This window comes from Fundulus heteroclitus, chromosome 22, assembly GCF_011125445.2.
Source record: "Fundulus heteroclitus isolate FHET01 chromosome 22, MU-UCD_Fhet_4.1, whole genome shotgun sequence".
In the NCBI taxonomy this organism is placed as follows: Eukaryota; Metazoa; Chordata; class Actinopteri; order Cyprinodontiformes; family Fundulidae; genus Fundulus; species Fundulus heteroclitus.
Window position 1 is genome coordinate 7,075,262 of NC_046382.1, and position 19,156 is coordinate 7,094,417.

A 19,156-nucleotide genomic window follows, 5' to 3' on the forward strand; every position below is an offset into this window, starting at 1 on the left:
GAACCATAAAACAGTCCCGTCTGTTCTACAGGTGTTCTGCAGGAGAGCTGAATGCTACATGCTTTTCCACAAACATGCTCTTTAAAAAACAGAAAATATGTTTAAAACACTTTAATACTGGCTACTTCTCCTACAAGGTGCTCTGATCTTTCTTCTCAGCCATTAAGAAGACAGGGACTTTAGTGCTGCAGTGGCAGAACTTAATGTGGTCGATCTGGGCTGCCACCCAGGGCGGTAACTTACTGGGGGTGACGAGTGCTCATTTGAAGAAAATAAAATGTTTTATTGTCCAGAAATCCTCTCAGACGCACAGAGCAAGGAGTAAGCCCCTCTGTTATGTGCAAGAACCCCGGTTTACTGCTCGCAGTCACACACGATTATGGAGAATTTAAACAGAGGGAAACAGGTTTCGCTATGAGGACTTAAAACAAACAAATGTTAGGAGCTGATCTTCATATATTGTCTCTAGCAAACCTAGAGGAGCTATAAGTAATAATGACACATGCACAATACCTTTCATAGAGAACAGCCGTTTACTCAACGATGTGTTGTTGCTGTGAAAGTCCACTGAATTTTTACCATCACAGGGTCTATGATGTTGTATTCTGTTCTATTCCTGCTTCTCTTGCTGGTGTCCATGTTTGCAGGCTGCTGCTCTTTAGCCAAAATAAAATACCAAATGCTGGGCTCTGTTTTAGGGACCCTGGGAACTCTCATATGATTGGTTGAGGAACCAGGAAGTAAACACTGAGCTACTCTCTGAACCCAAGTAGTTCCAGACCGTACCTCTAGGTTTAAAAGGAGGAAAAAACGCGACAAAGACGTTGTTGATGGAGAGGACCGATTGTTTATAGGGAATGTTACTTCCATCCCTGGAGAGAAATGGGAATGATTTAGGTTGATTTTGCAGTAAATATCTTACTTATAGCTACTTTAAATGTATTAATTAAAAAAAAAACCTCCTTAGTTAAATAAGTTGCAGAATTTTACACAATGGATTTTTTCCCTGCAGGCAGCATTCATGGAGAGTTTTAAAGGTTACAGTGATACTGAACCAGGTTGTCACTTTTGCAAGACGTGCCACTGTAAGGAACTAAAAATGGGTCTTGGACGAGAAAAAAACAGATCCTACAAGAATTTGCATCCTGGCTCCCTTTAAAATAAATATGTAGTGTCTTAGCTGTCGAGTTAAACTTCAAGAAGAACCATCAAATGGGTAGAACCGCTCTTTTATGTGATACGAGTAAAACTCCATGAAGTTCAATACATTAAATATATCACATCATCTGGTCACTGTTATTTTTTAGTGGAGAGATGTTGTGGGCGTTGATGATGTGTAGCAACAATAGAGGGGAGGGGCTTATACAACCAGAGCCAATAACAGCGATCTTTAGTGGCAGTCTGAGGGGGGGCGGCGGGAAACGTAAGGCACAGTAAGTCTCATCTCAGCTTCCTTCCTTCCTTCCTTCATCCACAACCAGGGGACCCACCTGGCTTCATTCAGAAAGCCCACGGAGTGTTTTCTGATCCACTCCCACCATCCTCACACCACCTTCTCTGCACTTTAACTAGCTCTGTAAAAAGAAGGTCTAGACCAAGTGTCTCCAGGTGTGCTTCTCCTCACAGGTGCAGGTTATGAGTTTGGACGGATGGCGGTGACGCTTTCAGCAGACAGGAGAGTGGGTTGTCCCTAGAGGCGAGTGAAAGGACCCACGTGCAGGGGCCCCCTCAGCTTCGGGGAGGAGCAGGAGTTGGTGGTGAAGAGGGAAGAAGGGGAGGAGGAGTAAGGCGAGGAAGACGCAGACGAGGAGTCACTGTTGAGAGCGAAGACACTGGAGATGGCCACGTCGATGATGCCTTGACACAACTCTGGGTAGAGCTTCCTGGATCAGGCAAAACAAATGAGAAACAATTACATGTCATCTGAGAGAGAGGTGAAAGTGGAGCGTTTCAGCCTGAGTGCTACTGACTGGGCGCAGGCCGGAGCGCCGTTGATCTCGATGAGCCACACTTTGAAGTTCTCGTCGACCATGAAGTCAAAGCCAAAGAGCTGGAAGCTCTGGTAGGAGAGGTGCTTGGTGCTGATCGCCGCCTCGATGCAGGACAGACAGCTCCTGAAACCACGCAGAGCATTTATGATTACGGCTACAAGTTAACCACAAATACCACCAAAGATGATTAGCTTCCTTCTAGATGAGCTCCAATCAGCGGTGAGTGTGTAACTTCCAGCTGTTATCACAGCTGCACCTGGAGGCTGTAGGAGGGAAACACAACCAGCCTCGTTGAAGCTGAGAGTTAAACTCCAGGCTTCAGATCTGATTCTTTAACGCAAACGGGTGAAATTAGCTGAACAAAGACTCCTGTCGGCTGTTTGAGCCGAGGAAGTCTCTGGATGTGAGATTTAATCTGCAGTCTGTGGTCGTTAGTCAAATAAACCTTAGAAACAGCTCCTTCCCTAGAGCTGTGAGGGATATTGCCCCCTGGTGGGAGACTGCAACAATACACCTTAAAATCACCCCACTGTTGCTAACCTGTCATACATTACAATCACCTTAATGTTATTGCGTATTTTGTACATTATAATCTCAAAACATCTACATTTACATTGCTGTAAATAAAGCCTCAAATCATTATTGCACAAAAGCCCCTTGTTACCTCATTATCTGTAATCTGACTGATGGACAACTAGTTCATACAAACTTTTAAATGTTCATCTTTTTAATTTATTTTTTTTTACATATTTTGAACACTATAATAATAAAGGAAACACTGTAACTCTTGTCCATTGCCTGTTTGTGTACTGCTAGCCAGAGTGGCCATAAAGAAAGTTCCCCACAGTAACACGCGGTGACAATAAAGAATCTTTGAATCTTTTTACTGTTATATTCAACTTTCCCTCAAACAAACTTTGACAGATACCAAGCAGAGTCAGATGGCTTGCATAGTGTTACAGGTTCAGCTGAGCGAATGTGGAAACCAGACAGCAGCTGTCAGGCTTTAACGGTAATGGTGTGTTCAGGGATAATGTTTCAGCACAGATCCAAAGCAGCAGGATAGTAGAGGAGGGGCAAACGTACTTTATGACGTGTTTGATCTGAGGTAATATGGTTGTCTCCATGGTGACGTTGTGGGTGTTCAGCAGGTACAGCCTGAACTCGTCAAAGAACATCTCGTTGCCCTCCTCGTAGCGGCCGTAGTTCTGGGAGTGCTCCTTCTGGATGCAGTGGTTGGTCAGGTGGCTGGTCATGTCCTGGAGGTCCGCGCTGTTGTAGGGCTCCGACGAGGTCCGCAGCACGCCCTCCCGGTACAAATAGATGTTATACTGATGGTCCACCAGCACCCAGCTCCTGTCAGTGGGACAACAGAGAAAAGCTCTGAGCCACAGGCTTCATGCAGCTCCTCCAGAGACGCAGCGCGCCTGTAACACCTGCCTGATGTCAAACTTGCGATGACCGGGTTCCAGCAGCAGAGGTTTCTCCAGGTACTTCTGGATGACATGAACCTGTCCCTGATTGTCAATGTAGTCCAGCAGCTGATTTGCATCGTGTGATATCAGAATACCAGCTCCTGTTGCAAAAGGAACGGTTGGATTTGTTTTAGTAAATCAGCCGTTTCATGCATGCAGACAAAGCTCCAAGGTGTTTTATGTTAAAACCTTTCCAGGGTGGAGTTCTCCTCCCTTTATAGCTCCTTGGCAGCTATTAATCCCAAATGTATATGTCATGGGTGGCTGGGTGGGAAAATAATAAATAGGTATAAATGGGTGGACTGATATAAAAAAAAAAATAGATGCATGTATGTCCAATGGGATAATAGATGGAACAATAAAGAGATGGATCAAAGTAAAATCTGGAAAAAACTTTTATATAATTTTTGTTCTATATATTTTAAAATAAGGCTGTGCATAAAAATCGATACAAAGATTAAAATGGATATTCTGGCTTTCAATATCGACATACCTCCCAACCCCTAGGGGGCGTTATTACAGCGCGTCATTACTCTTCACAACGAGGAAGAGCAAGTGAGATGAATTTGGGAAACGGCCGACAGGGTTTCCCCTAAAGTCAGAAGTTTGGGCACATTTTTGGTTTTTGTGATACGTTAAATTAATTGAACCAAATGCACCCTTTGTTCCTGTTAATATATCAGCATTCAATAAATTGAACGTAAATATAATATTTGGCTGGTTTTGCTCATTCAATGACTTTGAGCATTAATTTTAAAGTAATAAATATCAATATTGGAGTCAAATCAAACAGCTGTATCAAGAATCGTATCGAATCGGCTCATCCTAGCTGATACCCAGGCCTGTTTTAAAGATACTTTTCCAGCCCAGGCAGACATGGCTGAACTGTCAAGTACTGATTGCACTTGGAGGTAGAAAGATAAACACCTCCATCATCGGAGTGAAACATAAGAAGTCAGAATGAATGCATTAGAAGGAGCATTAGCTCCGCCATTAACCAGGGAAGCCGTCTGCACCTTTAGCACCAGCAGAAGACTTGGCGATCCACACGCTTCCCTCTCCATTTTCCTTCTTGGCGTGGTACGAGGCCAAGAAAACCTCCCGCTCATCCGTTTTGGGATTGCTCTTCAGGTGACTGATGCCGTTGGAAGCCGGAGCTACAGGGGTGTTGAGGTTCGTGGGGTAGATGATGTAGGACTCTGGAAACCAGTTGCTGGAGTCGGACAGCTCCGGGCTGGTCTTGATTAGCCTGATGGTGCAGAGGGAGACTGCTCAGCTCATTCAATCCTGCTCAGCTAATTGTTTTCTTTTTGCATAAGACAACAGAGACAAATTTGTTTTTGTCAAGAAGACGGACGCTCACTTGACCAGCGATGCCTTTCTGCAAAGCTTGTCTGCTCCTCTGTAGTAGTTCACCAGCTGCACCAGTCCTGGTTCATGGCCTGAAGAAGAATGAGAGAACGTTTAAACATCTAGACGCCAGAAGTTCAAAATAAAACCAAACACCTGCTTCCAGTAACGGATGATTACGTTTCCAAACACAGATGAACAGAAATGAAACAGGACTGAGGGTTATTTCCTGTCTGTAGTAGCTGAGGATGTAATTCAATCGTGTGTTTCGCTTTTACTCAGAAGCTGAACGCTCCTAAGTGCTTTCAAAATCCAACATGGCCGCCCCCTGTTTAAAAAAGAAATAAACAGCTTGTTTGCACTCACTCCCGGTTAGCATCACGCTGAATATTTCTGCTATTCGGTTCTAAAAGAAAAACTCAAATAATCAATTTTTAATTTTTTTAACAGAGGGGTTTACTTCAATGATCCATTTCTGCTAATAAAAATCTAAAATTCAGAACAACTAGTTTTGTTTTTTTTCTTTTGCAGAAATGACTGGAAAGTATGAGCTGTACAGCTCAGACACAAAAGGGATCAGTTTGCATGAACCGCTTCATCAATGCCTCACACCTCAAATCATCACTAAATGTCAAAACTTACACCCGACCTCAAGCAACCTGGATGATATCCACTCCTCTTCCAGACTCTGGAACCTTGATTTCCAAATAAAAATCTACATCGACACTCGTCTGAACAGAGGAGACAGAGGGCCCTGCCCTTTTTCTCCTCAGCCCGGGATACATGTTTCTGACACCATCTCTGCTGCAGCGGTGGCTTATCTGAAGGAACATGTCCCTGATTTTTCAATGTGGGATTTCTCCTGAAGCGCTGACTCAGGCTTTTCAAAATCCTCCCAAGTCTGCCTACAGCTGCTGCCCCTTTTCTACCACACTTTGTCCTTCCACTAAACTTCCCTTTCTCAGCTTCCTATTGTTTGAATGACTGTCTCCAGTCATTCAAACAATAGTACCCTAAATTTATTTAGGGTGTTTTCTAACACGTTTATCCCTACTGGGGTCCTGGTGCCTATCTCCAGCTGTCAATGGGCGAGAGCAGGGGTACAATCTGGACAGGTCTCCAGTCTGTCGCAGAGAGAAATAGGACAAACAACCATTCACACACACACACACTCACACCTAAGGAGAATTTAGAGAGGCTAATTAACCTAACAGTCATGTTTTTGGACTGTGGGAGGAAGCCGGAGTACCCGGAGAGAACCCACACATGCACAGGGAGAACATGCAAACTCCATCCAGAAATAACTAGGGCAGGAGTAGGACTTGAACCCAGGACCTTCTTGCTGCAAAGCCACCACCCACAGTGCCACTGTTCAACCCCTGCCCTAAATTTAATCTGTTATAATAAAAAAAAAAAAAAAAAAAAGGTCATATGTAATATTGTTAATTTCTCATTCGCTGTAAACTATAATCATAACAATTTGCATAAATAATTGCCTGAGGTCTATTATTCTGTGTATAATGAATCTATTTCAGTCACACTAAACTACTTTTCTCCCACAGGAAGAAGTCATGAAAAAGTCACAGCAGCTGTCCCGTCCTGCGTGGGTGGACACCACCTCCAGCTCCCCACTCACCAAGGCGTCCGAATGGCAGCCGGTTCCGCTCCCCGAGCATCAGGTTGAACCGGGGATTGTCTCTTTTCAGCCGCTTCCAGTGGCCGGTGGCCAGCAGCATTTTAGACACTTCAGCATAAATCGTGCTGTTGTCGTCGCGGCTAACGAACGTGTAAACCGGAGAGCTCATCGCTCCACGCTGGCCGCTGACGCGTCCGGCAGGCTGCGGGGTCTGGATGTGTGTGTTCCGGCTAGCCGCGGAGGGAGGCTGGATCTGCAGCACACAGCCTGGTGTGGGTTATCACCTCTGCCCGGGCCATGATGCTGATGAGTCGGCCATAATAAGTCCACGCTTTCACTTAAATCCAGCGGCTAGATGCTAACACGTGTTAGTGGGAGACATTGTGGAGAAGAGAGAGACAGTTACTGCGTCCTGCTGAGCTAAAAGCTTCCTCAGCTGTTCCCAGACAGGGGTGTGACTGACTGGCTGCTGGTCCCGTCCGGATTCATTCACATCCTGTCTCCTTGTTAGCTAGCGGCTAACGGTCTGCTACAGCTTCGGACGCTAACGGCCGCTCAGTAAAGACTAATAAAGTAATAAAGACCACAGGAATAGAAAATGTCTCTTAAAAATAACACCTGTCCGCCAACTTTATGTTTCTATATCACTAAATACACAACAAACCCCGTCTGCGGCTTTATTCTCTGAAATCTCAGGCATCCGCTTTCGTCCGCTATCAGCAATAAACACTGCCGTCTAGCATTCTGGGTAATGTAGTTTTGGCTCTCTGTAACGCCCCGGGTAGTTTACGATTAACGATTTTAGTACATGATGAAATAAGATGTGGATGACTTTAAGCGAGATGTGTGGATTAGTATTAGGTTTTTGTAAAGCCTGTCAAATTAGGTGCAGCAGCGTTTATCTTTTTGAGAAAACTTTACCGCATTTCCCAGAATGCAGCGCGCTACGGCGATAATTCATCCAGAGTGAACCCATCCATAGGACATTTTATTGTGTATCCCCATATTGTGAGTGGAAAGAGCCTCAAAGAGCTGTGCTTCTTTGGTATGTTATACGAAAGAAGCACCAAAGTTTACTTAGAGTTACTTTTAATCAGTTGATATTTTATCCAAGCAATATATGTTGAATTTAGGTCTAATGATGGGTGTTTTTGTCCAAGAATTTACAACATAGACCTATCTAGATAAGCACAATCTCCATGTGGCTTAATGTACCCAAAACTAACAGTGATCTACATTATTTTGTTCTCTGAACATATAACGTCTTAATTAAATGTACCTTTAGTCATAATTTTTAAACCGTTGTTTCGCAAACAAACTTATTCAAATGTGGTAAATGTGAGACCTTAATGTCAGTCAGATTATTGTGTGTGTGTGTGTGTATATATATATATATATATATATATATATATATATATATATATATATATATATATATATATATATGATTCATTACTTACATATTACTATGTTGTCGCATGAATTAGTCCCCAAATGCTTCCTCGTGTGCAATAATCTTAAACCTTCATTTATCAAATTATACATATCTGTTAATATAATTTTAAATCGCCAAAAAGAAAAAAAGTATATTGTTAGAAAAGTTAGTTTTGGATTATACAGTGTAGTGATATAGCTCTGCTTTTCTTTTGCCTGAATTTCCATTTTACGATTAAGCGGGTCAGAAAATGGGTGGATTGCTTCCGTAGCGCACAGCTTTTTGACACGCTTTCTTGATGCCAACATGCGCCCAATGAGGTGTCTACGTTTATAATGTCTATGGCACTGAGAGCTCGGTGGTATTTGGATGCCACCCACAACATGGCGACTCTTCTTTTGTTGACGCGTTGCGGCCACAAGATGGCGACATAAACCTTTTTGAAAACTGGAGACAAAATAAATATGTCCCGTCTGTTAAAGAGTGAACCCTGTACTAAAAATAAATATAATCTAGAGTGTATCTTTCCAACACTAACCGTATCTGAATGAAGAAAATGGAACACTATCAGCTCAGCTAACAAGTTTTGGGTCTCGTCCCATTCTCTTTTACTGCGGTCTCTACTGCAGCTCTGGTTTGGACCTGAACTATTATATATTGATTCAGTAATTTTATCCCGAGAAAACCGAATGCTAGTTTTATTAACAAAGCACGTTTAACACATTTTCCCGGTCATCTAACTATCTAAGCGTCGATCAGCGTTGCCGTTGTAAGTGTAACGGAACGTTGTGGCTCAACGAGACCGGAAGTGACGTAGCGGAAGAGGCAGAGTGGCGGGAATCAACAGGGAAGTTAATGGTGCTTTAAGGCGGAGCAGCGGTTGTGGCCCATGCCGTCACCAGGTTCTCGGTGTCTGTAGCGCGTTTAACGTCGCCACACATAACAGGAAGCCGGCTCTGACTGTAAGTGATGCCCGTCTTTCTCAGCACTCTGCCCGGCTGTCCTGGAAATGTTCTCTGATTACAGTCCAGGTCTGGAGGACACGCCATGACGGAGGCTGTCGGCTCACGTCGCTCTGCCTGTAAATACTCGTTCAACAACAACCTTTATGCATTTTGTCACCTTACGACGACAAACCTTAACGTGTGTTATTGGGACTCTGAGGGAAACATAAAGTAAAGCGTAATTTATCTCTTGTGGATGTCTGCCTGTTTCAAGACAAAATGTTTATATATGATTGCACACGTTTGTTTAGTTTCCAGTAAAAACAAATTGAAATATTTTTATTTTTTGCTTTTCTCATATAATAGTCACCATAGCGAGTTCTCTGCAACCCAATTTTTAAGTTAACGCCCCCAGATTTCTAGTTTTATCCAATAATGACCTGGAAAGTTTACTTTGTTGCCTTGCAGCCAGGAGGTCCTGGGTTCAAATCCCACCCATCTTTCTGTATGGATACATGCAATGGATATATGCCGTATAATATTTCCCTAAATCCTCAGCTCAGCTTCCCATGGAAGGTTTCCAGAAGTTTACCTGCAGACCCACATTTGCCGTGTCCCTGGGACGACTTTTTTTATTAGGTTGTTTCATTACTTTGTATTAAGATTAGCTCACTTCTTCTCTCTCGTCTCCTAAAATAAGCAATAAAATGCAACGTCTACAGTAAAGCCAGTAGAATGAGAGAAGTTAAAACGACACATAAAGCTAATTCATTAATAAACCTAGTCTGATGCCTCTGCTCGACTAGAATTAGGAAAAATGAAGGAAAAATATGTCTTTAAAAGAGATTTTAAATCTTTCAGTGTTGGCCATCCTTGCAGTGATTCAACAGTTCAGAGCCGCAGCAGGGAAAGCGGCTCGCAGCGCAACATCTAGACCTGACCTCAGAGATGTGCTGGGGACATGCTTGTGTAAAAGTTTTGATTATTAAGCAGCTGCCTGGTTAAACGTTTAAAAACCAAGAGTAGAATCTTAAAAAACGATCCTCAAACGTACAGGCAGCCAATGAAGGGAGGGCAGTAATAATATTTAATAATAAAATTGGGGAGGGCAATATGGGAGTAATGTGCTAATGTGGCATGTTACTGGTCAGCAGACGGGCAGCGGAGTTGCAGTAATTAGCAGGAACAACCACCTGAGCTATAGGTCTCTGCATCTCCTCCAGAGTTACCTTTGGTCTCCTGGTGGCTGATCTGATTACAACTCGTCTTGCCTGATGTATCGGTTTTAGCTGACATGTGTCAGTAGGCAAGGCAAATTTATTTTGCACATTTCAGTACAGAGACAATGCAAAGTGCTTTGCATGATTAAAATATAGGACAATAAAACAGAATAAAGGCAAGTTGAAATAAAATGAAACAAAACATTGGAAAATAGAAACTAAAAGCAAATATTAAAAACTACTGGACTACAAACTTGAACTAATGATGTTTCAGTAAAACAGTTTAACTAGAACAGTCGAAGACAATCCTAAACAAATGTGTTTTTAATATTAATTTAAAGAAACTCAGGCTTTCAGCACTTTTACAGTTTTCTGGGAGTTTGTTCCAAGTAAGTGGTTCATAGGAACTAAATGCTGCTTAGGTAGGTGTTTGTTTTTTCTGTGACAGGGTTCGCTATAAACCGCTCAGACCTTCACAGCGGTTGGATTCATGTGGCGAAAGAAAACTGTATTCAGAGCTGGGCTCTATTGACCGGTAAAGGAGTTTTAATCACAATCAGTTGCTCTAGATTTTATTTAGTTTATTTTAGGGATATCCGAGTAAATGAGGATGAATTCAAACACGACAGGCATGATTTCCTTCCATTTCATAGAAATGCCCTACTTTGTGTTGGCTTGTTCAGTTACCAATAAAACACATTAAAGTTTGTGACACAATGTGAAAAGGTTCAGCGGTTATGAATCATTTTTAAAAACATTGGACATTGTGATCCTATATATTGTTTTGCTTTTAAATGTTGTGGTGACCAAATCAATTGGGGGAAATCCACATTTTCCTCTAATTTCTTTCTTTTCTGACAGTTGGATATTTCCAACCTCCTGTGGTCTTTAGGATCCGTGTCGGGTTTCTTCCCGTTAGGAAAGTTTTAGAGGCTCAGAAATTGGTCTGTCGTAGGGCTGGATGATATAGAAAAAAAGCAAGTCGATAACATAGAAATCATATTGATCAATATAGATAATTATCAACAAATTCAAAACATGTATTTTAAATGCAGTCCTGGACATTTTATGCTGTTGAACGCACAAACACTGAATTCAAACTCAACTCTTTCTTCAACCAACTTTCTAGCAAAACTGCCAGTTTTAAAAAAAGAAAAAAGCCTGCTCTCTGAACTCTTTGAAGGGGGCGGAGCTTGGTTCCTGGGTCTGCGTTGTGATTGGTTTGGAGGATGTAATGATGTAATATTAACCTACATGGCTAGAATGTAAAAGGAAGGAAAACTGTTATTCTATTGAACTTTTGATTAACTTTTTTTCTATCATTGATATATGTCTATCGATCGATATATATCGTTGTTGAATTATCGCCCAGCCCTAGCCTGTCAGGATAATCATTATATCGCACAATAAATTTTAACCACATGATTAATTAAAATAAGCACCATAACTTGTGTATGCGTGCTTGCTTATTTCCCCTTGTGTTTCCGTCTCTTCTCTCTGAGACGGATAACAAAGGTTTCGGTACTCAGGGTTCAGGGTTTGTCACAGAAAATGGGGGAATCCTGGCGGTCGTGGTCTGTTAGCGTGCGGGAGGTGTGTGAGGAACAGGGAATTGGAAGTGTGAGGATTGGTGCAGCCGGGTTGCTGTAGCGTACATCAAGCTAATAACAGCTAGCGCGCTAGCTTAGTTGACAAGGAGGTTTTTCTTCCAGAAGGGAACTTTGCTGACATCGAGCCATTTAAAATAAACGCTCAGCCTGGCAGATTTTGGTAAATGTCAGCATAATGTGAGAAATTTGAAAGCACTCTTTGTTTTTAATTATTTTCAAATTTATGAGTAGTTGGTAGCTTTTTAAACCTGATACTGTATATCGCTCCTCTAGTTCTTTAATAAAGCTCGCTGGCTTTTGGGTCCATTCCTCCAGACAGAACGTAACCAAACTATAATTTTCTGGCTGATTTCCATATAATGTTCTCTTCTCATGATTCTATGAATTTTTGAGAACGTCTCCAGACCATCCTGAACCAAAACACGCCTCCCACAGCACCATGCTTCCACCGCCGTACTCAGCAGCTGGGGAGGCGTCATCAGGGTCACAAGCTTCTCTCTTTTCCCCCATAAACACTTCAGCTTTATTTTCATCCGGACACGCCTCCAGAACCTCCAGAGCCTCTTTTTAATCTCTGAGAAGTTCTCACCAGCTTCAGCAGACATCTTTCTGGGGTTGATCTTCACATTTCACACCAAAAAAATGTTCATCTCGGGGCCAGAGAACCTAAACTGCTGAGCAAAAGAGCCCAGTTCTGGAATACGTTTGTTTTATGTTTGTGTGTGTGTGTTTTCATGATTTTATACAAAGAAGCAGCTTGTTTGAAGCGTTGCCTTAAATAAATCCAGAGGAGCGTCTGTGTTTAACTCACATTTTGTAAATAAAGCTATCAGAAGCTACCAAAGACATGAAATCATCATCGTCTGGGCTTTCCTAAATGTTTTAAAAGGCATTTTCAGAGTATGTTAACTTCTAAAGAACGTATTTGAAAATTATAAAGTGAGTATTTCATGATTATGTCCTGATTCACTGTCAGATGGTGAGAAGGATTCTAGTTTTTCTGCTCATACAGTGCCAGTAAATACCTGCTTTAACCTGTAAATCCGTGTTCTCCTTTTAAATCCTAGTCGTGCTGTTTGCCTCACAAAGAGCCGTTTCTGTGTGTCGGGGTCAGGTGTGCCGTGTGTCTTGGCGTTTAGAGGTCATGCATTTTTCATAGCGGGTGTCTCCTCTCCTCCAGCAGGCTGCAGCAGGCCAGGCATGAGCGGCGCACACCTGGAGGAATGGCAGCGGCGGTCCTTTGACATTTCGTCTGGCAGCTGCACACCTGAACAGAAGGCCGAGGCCTACCGGGCCCACCTCCTGTCCATTCAGTATGCATGGGCAAGCTCCCAGCTCTCTCAGGCCGGCGCGGCCAGTCTGCTCAGGACCTACTCGGAGCGCTACGCCGCCGTGCTGGACTCGGACGACCCGCGAGCCGGGCTCAACAACTACGCGGAGAGCGCGCTCCATCTGGCCCGCAGTCAGAGGAACCACAGTGACAGGTGGGAGTCCTCGCTCACCGCGCACAGCGTGCTGCAGATCCCCTCGGTGCAGAGGATGATCCAGGCAGGTTCGGGGAGGGACGGCTTCCCGGTGGCGCCGGCAGATGTCGACGTACCTGTGGGCCAAGAGAGCCGCGCCGATCCGCCCTCAGGTCAGTTTCCCTCTGCCAGGTCAGAGGCTGCGTGGTTTAAAGTTGAGCCGTCTAGCTCAGAGGTTAACACCAGCAGTCTGCTGACTAATATGTCTGCAGCGAGGCCAGCTGCTGCCGACGGCGTCTCACTGAACCCAAACGTTTTCCCTCGACCCGCCGTCCGGCCGCAGTCAGTCTTTGGCCATCCTTCGTCTGCGCCCCCACAGGGGCTTCCTGGTCCTTCAGGAGGAGCACAGAACCATCCGTCCTCCTTCTTTCCCTCCTCAAACCCGTCCAAACGGAAGAATTTCTACGCCCCAGACGGAGCCGACGACGTAAGGGCCCAATGCGGGGGGCAAGGAGGAAATGAACCCCGAGCTGGAAGCAACTTCAGAACGGCTCGGCAGCAGTTCATCGTCGACCAGCAGAAGAAGCACTCCTACCCGCCCCAGAGGGGTCCCCCCCCTGGGATGGCCGCCGCTATGAAGAAGTCCCTGGGTGCCAACAGGCCCCGGGGGACTTTCTCCAAGTTTGTGTCTCCCATCCCCCGGCAGGACGAGGAAGACGGCGCTGGGAGTAGAGGCTCCGACGCAGAGCCCCAGATCCTGGACGAGCGGCTGAAGAACTTCGAGCCGAAGATCGTGGAGCTGATCATGAGCGAGATCATGGACCACGGCCCCCCCGTCGCCTGGGACGACATCGCAGGCCTGGAGTTTGCCAAGACCACCATAAAGGAGATCGTGGTGTGGCCCATGCTGCGTCCCGACATCTTCACCGGCCTCCGGGGCCGCCCAAAGGCATCCTGTTGTTCGGGCCCCCGTGGGACCGGCAAGACGCTGATCGGAAAGTGCATCGCCTGCCAGTCGGGCGCCACCTTCTTCAGCATCAGCGCCTCGTCGCTCACGTCCAAGTGGGTGGGCGAAGGGGAGAAGATGGTCCGCGCCCTGTTCGCCATCGCCCGCTGCCACCAGCCCGCCGTCATCTTCATCGACGAAATCGACTCCTTGCTGTCCCAGCGGACGGACGGGGAGCACGACTCGTCCCGCAGGATCAAGACCGAGTTCTTGGTTCAGTTGGACGGCGCCACCACGGCGGCCGACGACCGCATCCTGGTGGTCGGGGCCACCAACCGGCCCCAGGAGATCGACGAGGCGGCGCGGCGCCGCCTGGCCAAGCGGCTGTACATCCCCCTCCCCGAAGCGGCGGCCCGGCGGCAGATCGTGGCGAACCTCATGGCCAGAGAGAAGAACCAGCTGAGGGAAGAGGAGCTGGAGAGCGTGGTGGCGGCCTCGGAGGGCTTCTCTGGAGCCGACATGACCCAGCTGTGCCGGGAAGCCGCCCTGGGGCCCATACGCAGCATCCAGCTGAGTGACATCGCCACCATCAGCGCGGATCAGGTGAGACCCATCCTCCACAGCGACTTCCAGGAGGCCCTGAGGACGGTGAGACCCAGCGTGTCGGCCAAAGACCTGGAGCTGTACGAGGAATGGAACAAGACCTTCGGGTGCGGACGCTGAGCTCGGCTCCTCAGCCGCCGCTGCTCCAGGACTGGAGGCTCTTTGACAGAGAGTCCTGGGAGGCCTGACCCTGAGGAAACTTCATGTTAAAAACGGAAAATGTAAAATAAAACCCAAATTCTTCTATGTAAAACAAAAAGGATTATTCATTTTGCTGATAAAAATATTAGTAAATATGGCTTACTGGCTGTAATAATGCCTCAAGCATTCATCTGTTTTGGTTTTGATACACGGAGCAAAAAATGTGGGATTAAAACCTGATAAATTTGGTGGTTATAACGTGTTTTTTTATAACTCTGTTCTGCTTCTCTGACTAATAAGAGCAGAACAAGCTGGTTTGGGGTCAGTCAGGCTACCTGAACTCATGGTTTATTTATTTTTTTGTTTTGTTTTTGCTGCCCAGAAACATTTCTGAAGCTGCTGTTTTCTTCTTTCTGTGTTCAGCAACGGGTGGGGGAGGGGCTGTACTTTATGCTAAATACAGACGAAGGACATTTAAGGCCCACTGGCCTCTCCTGTGGGTTTTATGGGTTTGTTACCATAATAAAATAACTCTTGGTTACCGGTACCTGGCCCTGCCAAGGTTCTGGTTCTGTCGCCTGTTGGTACCGACGTACCCGACTGTTTCCTGCATTTCATCCCGGCCCGTTGTCACTTTGACTACCAGCCCATTTCCAGTTATTTTCCATCATCTGCTCACAGTCTGCTGGAAGGAGATGTGGTTTTATGACTCCAGCTACCAGCAGGACGTCTCTCTGTTATTTGGACTGGACCAGTCGTCAGAACCTCAGTTTGCTGGTAATGGTGAACTGGGCCAGACAGAACTGAGTCTGATACAAAGTTTCCAAATAATATCTAAATGATGAGGGTTAGGCTTTTGAACATGCAATGTTTTTGTTCATGGAGGCAGAATGTTTTCAGGGATGCAGCGAGGAAGAGGAAGAGGCCATAAGTTTCACCTGAGGTTCTGATTGGACTCCTCCAGGCAGGTTTCTATGAAGTGAATTTTGTTCCTTTTTAATGTTGTGAGCAAAGATGTTTTGTAAATGGGGGGAAATTAATCCAGAAATTAAACTTTGAAAAACCTCTGAATCAAAAACGGTTTTGAGTGTAACTTTGGTGTTTTTTCAGATTATTTATTTTTTTCCTAAATTTCTCATTTTCAGGTCATGTCACAAATTGCATTCTTCTCTAATTGTGTGTTACAGATCAAATTCTCTTCACTTTTTGCTCTTGTGATCTGAAAAATGCAATTTGAAACAAATGTAATTCGTAAAACCGGATATAAAAAGAAAAATTTCAAAAGCTAATATTTGAAAATACAAAAAAATTTGAAAATGTATTTTTAAAAACTCAAATCTGAAATGTTGCACTTAAAAATTGAGAAAACACCTAAATTACTCTCAAAATCTTTTTTTTTTTAATTAAGTTTTTCAAAGTTTTATTTCTGGATTGCATTTTATTTATTTTGTTTAATTTCCATTTACAAAACGCATTTATTGCTCCCAACAATTATTGGAATAAAATTAACTCTGTATGTTCCACCTTAGTACGTTTCAATGCATAAATGTGTTAATTGTTCATGTCAGCCTGTTTTATGCTCAAACTGTTGTTGTATAAACCAGAAACCTGACTTTCAGATCTGTGTAAAGTTTCTGACCCAGAATAAAAACTCTTAACGTCCTGCTTCCTGCTGCTGCAGGTTTTTGTACCTCGGCCCGGCTCTCATCCACAGAGGGCAGTGTTTTCCCTTCAGTTCGCCTGACTTCACTCTCCCTGTCCTGAAATCCTCCTGACTCTGGATGTGTTAATAATATCTGCGGAAGTTGAGCAACACTGAGAGAATCCTAAGTTTCGTGTATTAAAAAAAAGGTTTTCTTTTGCTCTGCCTCCCTTCCTGTTAGAGATGAAGACAGGCCTGGAGTCAACAGAAAAAAGTGCTTCTGCCGTGCATCTATTCTAATGAACCGCATCCATTTCCCAGTTTCAGCACAGAGCCTCATCCAGACGCTCTGACTGCTTAAAATGTTTCATTTCAGGCAGTTCACTGCATTAGTTGAAGCATTACACATACAAGTTTGCAAAAGTGTTCACACCCACTGACCTTTTCCTCACTGCGTCATGTGACCGCCGTGAACTTTGCTGTATTTTATGCGACAGACAACATTAAAGTCAACTTTTCAGACTTGCCAAACTTTCTCAATGGTGTATGGGTCTGGACTTTGACTAGGCCGTTCCAACACAGATATGCTTTGGTCTAAACCTCTCCATTATATCTCTGCCTGCATGTCTAGCTCGCTGTCCTGCGGGAAGTTGAACCTACACCCCAGTCTCAGCTCTTCTGCAGCATCTAACGGGTTTTCTTCCAGGATTGTCCTGGATTTAGAAAAATCCATTTTACTAACTCTGACCAGCTTCCCCGTCTCTGATGCTGCCACCACCATGTTGCACCTTAGGGATGCCGTGTATCATTTATTTCATCTGGCCAAAATGTTTAATTTGAGAGGAAGATTCACCTGAACTTTCAATAATGGAGAGGCAGATCTAGGGAGGTTCCAGGATATTGTTTTATAACCTAACCTTGCTATAAATTTCTCCCTGACCCGTCTGGTGTCTCCATTTAGTCTTCATCGCTGCTCGTTAGGTTAGGTGATGTCTGACTGCTTCGAAGAACACCATTCAAGATGGAGAAATCCCATGTAATGTTTGTGGGATGTTATTTTGTGACAGTAGCACCTAATTTATTCACAAAGTTTAAAACAGAAAAAAGTATTAAATGTATCCAAAAACATTTTTAAGGCGAATCTGAAGATAATCATTTGCACTGGATTCTTGGGCGGTATGAGCGTGATGAGAGCTGGATGCGAAGGGATAATATAAATTTACTCCCAATTAAACATTGATCAATACATGTTGCACACATTGCACAGAGGTTTGTGCTTATATGATTAAAAAAAGAAAGGTTCTAGGGGTGTGAAAACTTCTGCAGTGGGCTGTAGGCGGACCACTACAGCTTGTGCACCCAGTAAATGAAGTTTTCATGCAGATTTAATGAGCAAATCTTTGAAAATCTGGAGGACCATGAAAAAGGACTTTCATTCATTTTTCATCTTTTTGTCAAGTCCCTGATAAATATTTCAGACGTGTGTGCTTGGCCACTCTATGGAAACTTTGTTGAATTAGCCAACAGTGAAATCAGTCGCACACACAAGCACGCGGCCCCCCTGAGGGCTCTCCTCCGAACACGGGGACTCCTCACAGCTGGACCGGGACAGATGCACAGAATTCCTCTGGTGCTGATGGGATCCATAGAGTCCGGTGAGTATCAGCCGAAAAGTGGGCCATATGGTGAGGGCCTGTAGTGGCGCTCACATCTGGGCCTGGGGATGCACAAACACAACTTACACAGCACATCTCAGGTTTATTACAAATAAATTTTATAAATGTATATATATATATATATATATATATATATATATATATATATATATATATATATACACAACTTACACAAATGGTTTAATACAAATGTGTGTATATATATATATACATATATATATATATATATATATATATATATATATATAGAGAGAGAGATAGTGTATATGTATTTAATACATACAAGATACAATAGAAATTGGGTGTGATTGAATGAGGCACATTTAATTTGCGTTGCTTGTCTTGTAACAAAGGAGGAAAAATACTTTCTTCTGTAGCAATGACAATAAAATTGAATTCTAATTCTAAATTTCTGTAATTTAAGTTCAGGATAATGACAAAATATATGTATATATGTGTGTGTATATATATATATAAAGACAATAGATATTGGGTGTGATTAAATGAGGCAAATTAAAAATATGTTGCTTGTCTTGTGGTGAAAAGGGAGGAAAAATAGTTTCTTCTGTAAATTTCTGTAATTTAAGTTCAGGATTTTGGCAAAATTTCACTTAACATGATGATCTATAAAGTCTGCTTATTTCTAAAGAAAATCTCTTTTAGGGGTAAAGATTTCCCATCTCTCAACGACAGACATCCATGTGAAGTGAAGCTGGAAATTACAAGTATAGACACATTTTTACTGCCGTGTGTGTGAAAGGATGCAGTGAGACCTCTAGTCGGTTGCATATTAATTATATGCAGGGGAATATCCCGTAAGCAAGGTTGTATATTTGGATCTTGATGAGCCCACAACGGAATCGGTTGAGTCTGCTGCTTGAAGGAGTATTTTAGTCAGCAAAGGGTCAAAAGGAGAAGTGAGATTTTGGGATTCGGGTTGGCCCTGACATCCCCTTCCATGCATTCCCCCAATTCCCCCTCCCGCCGTTCCCCCCTGCAGAGTCCCAATCAAGCATGGGTGGAG

The 19,156-nt window shown here is 43.8% G+C and overlaps 3 protein-coding genes across 6 annotated transcripts; 1 reads left to right on the plus strand and 2 right to left on the minus strand.

Annotated features, from left to right (window-relative positions):
- Positions 1-1,213: 1,213 nt before the first annotated feature.
- Positions 1,214-7,181, minus strand: LOC118556221 (tubulin--tyrosine ligase-like). The gene is made up of 7 exons (XM_036126153.1): positions 6,453-7,181; positions 4,830-4,908; positions 4,483-4,715; positions 3,432-3,567; positions 3,078-3,347; positions 1,971-2,114; positions 1,214-1,883 (listed from the first exon to the last, which is right to left on the minus strand). The coding sequence occupies exons 1-7, from the start codon at positions 6,619-6,621 to the stop codon at positions 1,691-1,693; spliced, it is 1,224 nt and encodes a 407-aa protein (XP_035982046.1). The 5' UTR covers positions 6,622-7,181; the 3' UTR covers positions 1,214-1,690.
- LOC105922584 (tubulin--tyrosine ligase) lies at positions 1,691-6,621 on the minus strand. Its single transcript, XM_036125932.1, has 7 exons — positions 6,453-6,621; positions 4,830-4,908; positions 4,483-4,715; positions 3,432-3,567; positions 3,078-3,347; positions 1,971-2,114; positions 1,691-1,883 (listed from the first exon to the last, which is right to left on the minus strand). The coding sequence occupies exons 1-7, from the start codon at positions 6,619-6,621 to the stop codon at positions 1,691-1,693; spliced, it is 1,224 nt and encodes a 407-aa protein (XP_035981825.1).
- Positions 7,182-8,721: 1,540 nt separating the features above from the next.
- LOC118557081 (fidgetin-like protein 1) lies at positions 8,722-16,930 on the plus strand. Of its 4 annotated transcripts, none has more exons than XM_036126151.1 (2): positions 8,722-8,849; positions 12,842-16,929. In XM_036126151.1, the coding sequence occupies exon 2, from the start codon at positions 12,862-12,864 to the stop codon at positions 14,791-14,793; it is 1,932 nt and encodes a 643-aa protein (XP_035982044.1). In that variant the 5' UTR covers positions 8,722-8,849; positions 12,842-12,861; the 3' UTR covers positions 14,794-16,929. The 4 variants fall into 4 exon arrangements, with proteins under 4 accessions (XP_035982044.1, XP_035982045.1, XP_035982042.1 ...); XM_036126152.1 differs by having other exon boundaries at positions 12,845-16,929; XM_036126149.1 differs by having other exon boundaries at positions 8,849-8,968; positions 12,842-16,930.
- The last annotated feature ends 2,226 nt before the right edge of the window (positions 16,931-19,156 follow it).